Source organism: Leucopleurus acutus (assembly GCF_964270905.1).
Source record: "Leucopleurus acutus genome assembly, chromosome: 12".
NCBI lineage: Eukaryota > Metazoa > Chordata > Mammalia > Artiodactyla > Delphinidae > Leucopleurus > Leucopleurus acutus.
In genome coordinates, this window is record NC_139154.1 from 47602007 (window position 1) to 47614231 (window position 12225).

The 12225-nt window shown below is 42.9% G+C and overlaps 1 protein-coding gene across 1 annotated transcript in view; it reads left to right on the plus strand.

The window, feature by feature from the left end:
* The first annotated feature begins 2652 nt into the window (after positions 1 to 2652).
* SELENOI (selenoprotein I) overlaps positions 2653 to 12225 on the plus strand; it is a 44076-nt gene continuing 34503 nt past the window's right edge. Inside the window, exon 1 of the mRNA XM_082852182.1 lies at positions 2653 to 2808. Coding sequence (XP_082708308.1) covers positions 2752 to 2808 — 57 coding nt within the window. The 5' untranslated portion in view covers positions 2653 to 2751. The remainder of the gene's footprint in view (positions 2809 to 12225) is intronic.

The window sequence follows — 12225 nt, forward strand, 5'->3', positions numbered from 1 at the left end:
TTTGAAGAAAATGTTAGAGAGGTAGGAAAAAATTTTACAAAATCAGAAGTGTCACTTTGAATTTGCTTCATCTGAAGTGATTAACAATAACTGCAGTTTATGAGCTACTATTAGGTGCATGTACTCAAGTCACATTTTATGGCTTTTCACAATTAACTAAATATCTTTTACAAGTATGAAGTTTATATGCCAGATCCGTAACCACAGGTCTTATATTAAAAATCATTTAGGGCTTCCCTGGTGGCACAGTGGTTAAGAAGTCGCCTGCCACTGCAGGCGACAGGGGTTTGAGCCCTGGTCCGGGAAGATCCCACATGCTGCGGAGCAACTAAGCCTGGGCGCCACAACTACTGAGCCTGCGCTCTAGAGCTCATGCGCCACAACTACTGAGCCTGCGCTCTAGAGCCCACATGCCTAGAACTTGTGTTCCGCAAGGCCACCACGATGAGAGGCCCGCGCACTGCAATGAAGAGTACCCCCCGCTCCCCACAACTAGAGGACGCCTGTGTGCAGCAACGAAGACCCAACGCAGCCAAAAATAAAGTGGATTTCTATAAAAAAATTAAAAAATAAAAAACATACAAGTATTTTTCTCTCCATATCAATTAAAAGAAACACATAATAGAGGAAATCTATAGTGTATTACTTGGGAGAATGGCTTCAGTCTGATTAACAGATTTGTCTAAAATACCAATTCAGTTTTCTTATTAATACACAGAGAGGATTTAAATACAGTACCTGCACAAAGAAAATACTTTTATAAGGAGGTGGTTTCATAGTTTTCCTTTCATTAGCGCCAACTTCCTTCTTAAAGGGAGGTTCACATTTCCAATGTCCTTTTCAAAGCTGGGTACTTCACAGTGTATCAGAGATCTTTGCTCACTCATTCAACAGAAGGTGTTGACCATGTACCATTTGCAAGCTGCTAAGCTATGGGACATGGGGAAAATTAGGTTGTATAAGATACAAATCCTCCCCTTAGGGCAAGTGAGGGAAAATAATACCCAAATTTATTGCTCATCTACCATGCCCCAAATATGATGATAGATGTTTTATATCTATTACCTCGTAAGAATCTTTATTTATTTATGGCTGTGTTGGGTCTTCGTTGCTGCGCGGGTTTTCTCTAGTTGCAGCGAGTGGGGGCTGCTCTTTGTTGTGGTGTGCGGGCTTCTCATTGCGGTGGCTTCTCTTGTTGCGGAGCATGAGCTCTAGGTGCGTGGGCTTCAGTAGTTGTGGCACGCGGGCTCAGTAGTTGGGGCTCTCAGGCTCTAGAGTGCAGGCTCAGTAGTTGTGGTGCACGGGCTTAGTTGCTCCGTGGCATGTGGGATCTTCCCGGACCAGGGCTCGAACCCGTGTCCCCTGCATTGGCAGGTGGATTCTTAACCACTGCGCCACCAGGGAAGTCCCTATCTCGTGAGAATCTTAAAGTTTAGAAGGTAAGACATATGCAGAAACAATAATATACTTGACATATATTGAGTCCTCAATTAGTATTTGTTGAATGAATGAATGCAAAGAACATAAGAGATCTCAAAATAATTGCCCTTGTTTCAGAGTCCCAGAGAGATTGAGAGGCTCCCTTATGTGGTGGCTTTCCATACCAGAGACCAAGTTTGGGTTGACCATTTCCGAGCTGTGTAATTAAGTGATCCTGGTCAGGTTAGGTAGTCAGAATTTTGATTTCCTAATCTGCAAAGTGGGTAAAATGCCTTCCGTTTCTCACCGTGTTGTTACAGGGGTTGGTGATAAGCTATGTAAATTTCCCCACCTATAAGGCGATCAATAAATGGTAGCAACTATTACCATTATTCAATTTTATTATTAGTCTGATACACACTAGCCATCGATCTAGTGTTCTTTCCGTAATTGTCTCCAGTTATGTAAACGCACTTCTTGCAAACGCATTTAAGGACCCCTAGAGACTCAGGGATCAGTGTTTTTATCTGGTCGGGAGACACTTGCAATCTTCATTTGGAACAGAGCAATAAATAGAGCGGAGTGTGTCCAAGGTTCACAAACAACGCTGTCCCTAGGGGTTTGTCTCCAAAGCTCTTTCACGCCCCTTTACCGACTGCAAAAAGCCTCTCACTGGCTTCTCTACAGCAAATTACGTTCACTAAGCTACTGCGTGCAGCGCACTGTGCCAGGAGCTGTAAGCGGGCTGGGCACAGACGCTTTGTCTGCTTTTACTTCACGGCTTGGGGGAACTAAGCCCTCTTTCCTGAGGTACTGCTGAACTGATTCGCACGCAATCACCCTACCCCACCCCCCCAAGACTAAAAAGGTAACCCCAAAGCTCTACCCAGGTACAGATGCCACATCACCGCCAGCACACCCCAAAGACGAACAGCAAGGCCTCCTGGGAAACTAACCTTTCACCTCCCCTCTTGCCTTACCTCAACTCACCAATTTTGACGCTAGCTAATAAAGCGACGAGGAAGCCTAGAAGGCGGAACTTAGTGGCTCCCGATCTACGCTGATTGGACTGCGACTGCGCGAAGGGGGAACCGCGTGAGCCTGCTAGCTACACCCCCTCGGTGGGCGGGGATAAGTGGGGGCTGCGCTTGCGCTCTGGGAGGCGGCGGAAGTGGCTGGGGTGGTTACGCGTGCGCGGTGGGCGGAGCACGGCTCTTCCAGCTCCCTTGCCAGCCCAGGTCTTCCCAGTCTTGCCCAGCTGGTGTGGTGCTCGTGTTTCCCCATCTCGTCGTGGAGCGTCGCTGCCGAGTGGGCGCTAGTGTTCGCGTCGTCATGGCTGGTTACGAATACGTGAGCCCGGAGCAGCTGGCCGGCTTTGATAAATACAAGGTAGCGCGGGGCCCGCGGACTCCACTCTCCCTGCTGGTCCCGGCCTCTCCTAGGCGCCTAAGGGGCCGGCGCGGTCCGTGTCACCTTGTGCCGCGTGGCTCCGGGCAGGCTGAAGGGAGTTTCTCCGTGGGTCCTGCCGAGTGCTGGGGCTTTGGGGTCGGGGAGCGTGGGAGCATCCTAGGCCCGCCGCTCCGACTCGGTACCCTCCCGGGGGATTGCCTTTTCCTTAGGAGACCGGTCGACGAGAGTGGAGCGAGAGAATTCCCTTCGCTTCTTTACTTCGTTATTATTATTATTTTTAGTCCCCTGAGAGGTGATGCAGTTCCCTTCGGTGGTGTCTTAATTGTCTTCATTTTAATGAAGAAGTTTCTACTCGGCTCTCTTGCGTTCAACTTCGGAGATGGAGAGAATCATTTGGCAGATGAGGCCCGGGGAGGGAGAGTGACTGCTGGGGCCAAACTGCTGATGCGCTCGCTTCCACTCCCAGCAAAGAGGCGCCTGGGCGGCCAGTGAAGTACGTGTGCACAGGCAGGAACTGGAACTGTGTAGTGGAAAGAGCGCGGGCTTTGGAGTACATATAAACCTGATACCGAACCTGATACCAGAATCTAATTTCTTTATTTGGCTTTGAGCCAAATAATAGTCTCTACGATGCGGAATGATTATGAGAATTGGAGAAGCGCCTAGTACATAATGGGCCTCCAGTAAATGCTGGTTGTTCACTTTCCTTCACGTACCGTTCTCCTCCACGACTCCCTTATCAGTGAATGACTCTACTATCCGTCCAGTCAGTTGCCCAAGCCCCACATCTGGACAGTAACCTTTCGTCCTTGCTACCTGAGTCGCTTTCACTACTGAGTCCTCTACCCCACCCACCAGCCGGTGAATCACCAGGTCCTGTATGTTCTGTCATTTTTAGCCTAAAGTAGGAAGATGGTTCCATTACCACTCTCCCCAGATATACTTTAATCTTTTAATTTTAGAATGGTTCTAGAATATTTTAGAATAGATTTACAGAAAAATTGTGAAGATCGTACATACAGAGTTCCCATATACTCCACACCCGGTTTTCCCTGTTATTAACATCTTATGGTACATTTGTCACAATTAATGAACCGATATTTACACATTATTATTAACGTAGGCGCATACTTTATTCAGATCTCCTTAGTTTTCACCTGATGTTCTTTTTCTGTTCTGGGATCTCATCCAGAGTACCACATCACATTTACTCATCACGTCTCAAGGCTCCTCTTGGCTATGACAATTTCTCAGACTTTTCTTGTTTTTGATAACCTTGACAGTTTTGAGGAGTTCTGGTCAGGTATTGTGTAGAATGTCCCTCAATTGGGATTTGTCTGATGTTTTTCTCATGATTAGACAAGGGTCATGGGGTTTGGGGGGGAAGACCACAGGGTTGAAGTGCCTTTCTCATTGTGAGAAGAGTACATGTCATCATGTCATCGGCATGACTTATCACTGTTGATGTTGACTTTGATCACCTTGCTGAGGTAGTTTTTGTCAGGTTTCTCTTTGAAAGGAAGTCAGTATGCGCAGCCCTCACTTAAGGAGTGGAGAGTTATGCTGCACCTCCTTGAGGGCAGAGTGTTGACATAATTTATTTGGATTTCTGCGTGGAAGATTTATCTTTTCTTCCCAATGTATATTTATTCAATGATTTATTTATATCAGTATGAATTCATGGATATTTATTTTACACTTTGGGTTATAATCCAATACTACTTGATATGGTTGCTTGCGCACATCCACTTTTGCCCTTCCAGTTCTTTCTCTATGCTTCGTAGTGATCTTTTAAAAAAATGTACATCTGGTCACATCACTCCTTTGCTTAAAATCCTCCATTGTCTTCCCTTCGCTCTTGGAATGAAGTCCAAAAATCCAGAACATGATCTGCATGGCTCTGAATGACCTGGCCCTTGTCTGTCTGTGTCATCAGCTTCATGTCATGCCACTCACTGTCTACCCCTCCCAACATTAGCAGCCATCTCCCTTGTCCCCTTTTTTTTCAGATCTTCAAGTAATGTTGTTACGTCTGCCAGGAATGTAGCTGCCCATTTACGTTCATCTTCGCATCTTAAATATTCCTCAGAGAAGCATTCCCTGAGTATCTCATTCCCCTTAAGTGTGCGCTCACAGTACCCTCTGCTCCTGTATGGAATTAGTTCTTTAGGTGTCCCCCATTAGAATGCAGTACCCAAGTGGTTACACTTGTCTTATGGATTGCCATGACCTGAGCACAGTGCTTCTGTGCATAGGCATCCAGTAAACATTTGTGGAATGAATGAATGACTGAGAAGAGTCATAGTGGATCTTGTCAAACTGGAATTGGGATAACTGTTAAGAGACCTTACAAGGTCACATAGTGCGTTCCTCTGCCTTCAAGCAATGTGGTACCATACCAGTTTGAACTGAGGTGCTGACTTGTCTGAAAATTTTAAGTCGAAATTTAACCCAGTGCAGGGCTTTCACTAAAGAAGGTTGTTAACCTAGATACCTCTTGTTTTCCCTTAAGCTCCACCACCTTTCTGTTACCTCTTCTGCACTGTAAATATTGACTTTTTATATAAATCTTTTTCTTCCTTACTAGGATCTGGCTTTCTAGTAGGTGCCAATAGGCTAGCTGTTTCATTTGCAGCATTGTCTGTAATAGGGAATGTTCTTCTTTTTTTTTTTTATAAGCTGTCTTTCCTAGATTTGTATTTCCGACTAGATAGGTGTCCAAATTTACAGAAAATTTTAGTGTGATTTTTCCATTCCTATTTTTCCCTCTTCTGTTATCTGACTCACTTCCTGTGTCTGAGAGCAGATTTCCTATCATCTTGGAAAACAAAGGTCAATTTAGCCAGCATCCAATGTTCACTAAAACGTAGTTTATTGATGTTATTTTAGTTATAATGAGGCTTCCTTTAAAAAACTGGGGGTGGGGGTGTGTGGCACAAATTTATAACCTAAACTTCTTCTAGTAGAAGGTTCTTTACTCAGTACTGCGTTCATATTAAAAAAATATGAATCCAGAGGTCCAAAGGAAAAAAGTCTGTGTGGTCAGTTTAACTGGAACATGAATTGCACCTAGAGACCTTTGCTTCCTGAAGATCACCCATTCCCATTATGTGGGCTTCGACAGTGAGTGCTTTGTAAATGCTGATCGCATTAAAACAGCTTTTGAGGAAGATCATCCCATAAATGGGTAAAGACCCAAAACACTCAAAAGAGATTTTTATTCCCTGATGTGACCCTGTGTATTAAAACAAAGAGTTGTAGAGAAAAATTGGTACTATAAAAGCAGCTGGTGGAAAAATTACTTTTGAACCAGTTTAATTTCTTTATCTTCCCTAGAGGTACATCTGAGGAGCTACAGTTGGAAACCTGGCGGTTATTCAGAATAACTCCTGAAAGGAGCGCACACATGGAGTAGTAATTAGGTTTCTGTAGTAAGAAACTGTTAAGACAATTGATTTTGAGTATAGAAGAAAGCATGGGATGGATTCTGTGTTATATGCTCTCTAAACACTTGTGTTCTTCATTGTGTTACCCCAGCCTTATCAAACAGTTGAATAATTAGTTGAGTGTCTGCCCTCTCTGTTAGGATATGAGCTCTGGGAGGGCACATCCTACAGCTCTCTTGTTCCATGTGACCAAGGTCTGGCACATGAACAGAGTAGGCATTTGACAAATATTTGTTGAAGGAATGCAAGTGTAAAAGAATAAAAACCTTTTTGGAAGTATGGTAAAATGGAGCTGTGCATCTCCTGGAAATCGGAAGGATACTTTTGTATTTTGAATGTGAAGATGTAGAAAGTTTAACCACCATTGTTCTCTGTTGCTTATTAATGTACCTTCAGACAGTTATGTTGAGGGATTTCACTCTCATGAGGCTTATCATTCCTTCTCTCTTCGTACCCTATCTTTAGTTGAAGGATTTCCCCACTTATCTGAGGGTGAAACTTCTATTGTGGTATACCTAATCTGACCTAAGGAAGGCTTAGTTTTAATTGATAGTGTAGCAGCTAGTTTCAAATTGTATCATATCATTTTGCTTCAGAGAGGAAGTGTTCTGTGCAATATCTTGTTTGGTTTCAAGAATATAATTTTACGATGAATTGGCTTCTGCTATTATGGTAGTTAATTAACTTGACTGTCAACAATAGCCTGATTACAGGAATTGTGATAATTGTGAATTTAGGTGGGAAGGAGAGGCTGCATACATCTTGATGGTAATGCTAAAGAACTGGAATCTGGCCTGCACCCTTACTGGTTCATGCAGTTTGATTTTGTTTATTCAGTAAGCATTTATTCAGGGCCTGCTCTGGGTCAGACATGGCACTGGGGCTGCAAAATTAAGCTAAGCTAGAATTCCTGACTTCAAGGAACTCAGTTTGGTGGCATATGGGCAAGGAAATAAACAGGTATAAATAATTAATAAATACAGTTAGGTAAGTGTTGGGTGCTGTGGGAGAGAAGGAAGCAGCTCCCGGGAGTAAGGGTTAAAGCTGAGAAAGGCTTCAGAGAGGGGATGGAGGGGAAGGCAGAGCTCAGTCTAGAGGATGAAGCTGAGTAGGCCCCAGTTCTTACCAGGTGAAGAGGGGAGAAAAGGCATCCCAGCACTGGAGAGCAGTGGGGTGAGTGCACAGGGGTTGAGGCCTGAGAGTATTTTCTGGGAACCGTAAGATGTTAGGTGTTGGGACTTAGTGGTGGAGTGTCCAGAGAAGAGACTGGAGAGGGAGGCGGGGCCCCCTCAGAGGGGGATGATTTGATGTAAAGGATTTCTGGATTTTACCCTGTAGATCATTGTTTCTGTGGTCCAAGGACTGTTGGCTTTAGAATCACCTGGGGAAAGTGTTTAGCCAATTTCTAGGTCCATTTTGGGAGGTTCAGATCGGGTAGGTTGCTGTGATATTCATGTTAGACACATACCTCAGGTGGTTCTTAGGTACATGGTAATGCTATAGGTTTGGGGAGCCACTTACAAATTTTAAACAGGATCAGGTTTTAATTTTAGGAAGCTCACCCTGGCAACTAGAAAATGAATGGAGAGCAGGGGAGGTAGGGGTGATCTGGAGACCTTTTAGGATCCTCCCAGATAAAACTGTGTCAGAAATGAGGAAGGCTTGAATCAAAGCAGTGGGGATAGAAAGGGAGATGGGAATCTAAAGGAGGTCAGAACTGGTTAACCTGCCCACTGAATTTGGCCAGCAGATGTATTTAATTTGGCTCACACCTACTTTGTTTCAAAAATTAGTATCTTCCCCATAAAAGCCCAGATTTCTGGATTCTCTTGAAAAACTAAAATAGTGGATAACATAGGCCCTGACAAGAATCTCCTGAAGCTGAATAGTGCTTGCCCTCTTCAAAAAGGGTATTTGTGATACAGCCACTATGGAGAACAGTGTGGAGGTTCCTTAAAAAACTACAGATAGAACTACCATATGACCCAGCAATCCCACTACTGGGCATATACCCTGAGAAAACCATAATTCAAAAAGAGTCATGTACCAAAATGTTCCTTGCAGCTCTATTTACAATAGCCAGGACATGGAAGCAACCTAAGTGTCCATCATAGGATGAATGAATAAAGAAGATGTGGCACATATATACAATGGAATATTACTCAGCCATAAAAAGAAACGAAATTATTTGTAGTGAGGTGGATGGACCTAGAATCTGTCATACAGAGTGAAGTAAGTCAGAAAGAGAAAGACAAATACCGTATGCTAACACATATATATGGAATCTAAGGAAAAAAAAAAAAGATCATGAAGAACCTAGGGGTAAGATGGGAATAAAGACACAGACCTACTAGAGAATGGACTTGAGGATATGGGGAGGGGGAAGGGTAAGCTGTGACAAAGTGAGAGAGAGGCATGGACATATATACACTACCAAACGTAAAATAGATAGCTAGTGGGAAGCAGCCACATAGCACAGGGAGATCAGCTCGGTGGTCTGTGACCACCTAGAGGAGTGGGATAAGGAGGGTGGAAGGGAGACGGAAGAGGGAGGACATATGGGGATATATGTATACGTATAGCTGATTCACTTTGTTATAAAGCAGAAACTAACACACCATTGTAAAGCAATTAAACTCCAATAAAGATATTTAAAAAAAAAAAGGGTATTTGCTCTCTAGTGTGCCATTTCCCTACCAGTCCCTGTGCTCCACGCAGGTCTGCTTTGTTCAGTTTACCTGCCTGATCCCTATGTACATTTTTTTTCCCCCTATGTACATTTGATTGTGATGCTTGATTTAAGATTTTAAATGGACAGAACGCAGTAACTGACTAGCTGGAAGGGGTGAAGGTAAAAGATGCAGAGGAGTCTGGGATGACTCAGGTTCTGGTAGGATGATGGGGTGGAGTCACTGAGGTAGGGGTTTTGTGAAGCGTTAACTCTTTGGTAATAACGGCCCCCAGCATTCGTTGAGTCTAAGAGTTAATCCTCTTGATGTTTCAGTGAGGAGGTACTTTATTAATATCTCATCAGTAACCTAACTCATACGAGATTGGTCCTTACAGAACAGAAGCAAAGTTATAATTTAAATGATGAATGATGCTGAATCTGGCAGAATAACAGTAATCTTTTGCACAGGGCCCTTCTCTTGGACAGGACCATGGGGCAGACTTCTCTTGGAAGGTGTGGTTGGACTTGGAATTAAAACAAAGAAAATTTCATGTTCTAGAGAAATATCATTTGTGGATGAAATGTCCCCCATTAGAGGACTGTTTCTGTAATGATTTCAAAGACTAGAACACTTTTCCTCCAGAGTCACAGGGGAAACATGAGAAATTCCTGATCTTTTGATTTTCACTTGTTATGACTGCAGGCCGACTAGGATATAATGTGTTAATTATGGCATTAGCTAGATATGTTACAGTTAACTCAAGCATAACTTATCTTTAGTTGTGCCTTGGTCTCCTTGAGTAGATGTGGGAAACTGGCCTCTCTCACTTGTAAGTACATTAGTAAGGCTTGAAACGTATTTTAGTCGTCTTAGATATAGATTTACAAATGTCTCATAGAAAGAATTATTTTTTCAGTTGGCAGAGACAGGAATCTTTCAGAAGGAGTGAGAGAAAAATGGATGGGAAACTTCTGCAGAGTGAGAGAGATTGTTAGGTAGAAGGTTACTCCATTTCTAGGTGCTATTTGGAAGAAACGAATTGGTTCTTAAACTACTTTCTGAAATATCAGTTCACTGCTGATGGCTTGCTTTTGTAACTGCTGTAATGCTTAAATGTCAAGAACTTCTCTGCTGAATAAGAATTTGCCTGGCGCATAAGGGAGAGAGGGGAAAGATGTTTCAGTCAGAGTCTGATGGGAACCAAGGCACAGAGCCTGGGCGGATCATGCTAAATTAGAGGCACAAGGAAGTGGAAGGTGTGTGAGGGACGAGGTCGAGCCTAATGAGCTCAATGAGGGGAGGTTGCAATGGCAAGAGCAACGTCATTGTAAATACCCAATAGTGATAATGATAATGATGGCAAACATTTATATAGCACTTACTATATGCCAGGCGTTCTTTAAGTGCTTTACATATATTGTCTCATTTAATATTCACAAGTGCTTTGTGAGGTAGAGGTACTATTATTTACCCCATTTTACTGAGACACAGTGTTTAAGTAACTTGCTCAAGGTCCCACAGCTGAGATTTGAACCCAGGCATTCTGTGTCCGGAGTCCACGTTCTTCATGCTATGTTGCCTCTCAGTTCTAAGAACGGCGTGTAAACTCTGCTTTGTAGTTACTGGGTGTTTTGTGCAAAAGATATAAACATTAGAATAAAGACCTTCAGTGACGTGCTTAATTGGGTTTGTGTCTAATGTTTACAGATGGGGAAAATGTACAGTGAAAAAGGAAGAACTGACTTTGTTTTCTCTTCCCCCAGTTTTAAATTATTCGTAGGGACAAGTGGGCTTGTATTTGCTAGTCTTATATTTAGTTGACTATTAAGAACATTTCATTCACTATTAGCTCTAATTGCGGTAAATGGCTTTTGATTAACTAATTAGCTTTGGGACTGATACTGAGTTAAATAGAACCCACATCCTAGCTTTGCAATCTTGAGCATAACTTAGTCTCTCTAACCAGGTTTCCTCATCTGTGAAATGGGGTAGTACCTGCCTCATAGGATCAAAATTGTCAAAATTGAATGAGTTAATATTTGTAAAGTGCCTGGCACTTAGTGCTGTGTTAGTGTTAAGTAAATAAAAAATAAAACTTGACATTTGTGCTTCTCTGCTTGTGAACATTTAACTGTCATATAACATATACACACATACTCACACCCGAGGAGGTTATACCAAGAGAAAGGATGTTTCAGCAAAGGAAGAGTAAGTAAATTTTTTCAAATACCACTTTCCTATTTATGAATCTGCAGTACCTCCCACATATTTATCATGTGTTTGATGTCGAGATTCCTCAGCAAGGATTTCAAGTCCCTTCACTAAATGACCCCTCCTTTTGTCTTATCTTCTCATCTCTTGTTAGTTTATTATGTGTTGTTTAAGTCTAGCAAGCAAACATTTGTCATCAGGACATGCTTGTTCTTGTCTTACTGCTCTAGGTCTTCTCCAGTCGTCTCTCACCACCTTCTCTCCTCCGATTCGTTAGCAGATATAAATGACAGTATTCACGGAAATGGGATCTCATTGTCCACTGAGTCATGTCCTCTGTGGGTGTAGTTCTTAAAGTCCTGTATGGATTAAAAAGTACTTGAAGAAACTTTCAGTTTCTGTCTTAGGGTTAATATAATGCCCCCCTCCTTTTTTTCATTTTCAGTTCGATTTGGTGTTTTTCTTTCTTGGTAGATTATTACTCGCACAGTGCCTTGCATTTAGTGAGTACCTGCTGAATTTTATTATACCTTGTCTCTTGCGCGCAGTGCAGTATTTGAAGTTGCCCTCAGGAGGTTTAGGTGTTGACCACTAAGCTGATGGTGTGGCTTTTCCTTCAGCTGAGGAGTTTGCAGGAGTGTCATTCACATTTGTTTTCACCAGAGCAGTGGCCCTCAGACTGGGGGGTGCCTCAGAATCAACTGGGGCGTTTGTTACAAGACAGATTGCTGGGCCCTACCCCCAGGCTGTCTGATTCTGTGTATTTAGGGTAGGGCCCAAGAATTTGCACTCAGTTTGGCAACTACATTTTGAGAAGCACCTCATCAGAGAAATATTCCATTATATTGAAGAGCAGTTAATAAAACCAAGACACGAATGTAAAGGAGTAAGAAGCTGTATTACCGTAATGTTCACGTGTTAACCCTCAGCTATCAGGCAGTCTTGATTTTGTGGATAGGAGCCTCAAGGTATCTCTTACTAGAAAAGAGGATGCTGCAGTGCTTTCAGTATTGGATATTAGTTTTCTATCGCTGGATAACAAATTACCACAGACTTGGTGCATAAAA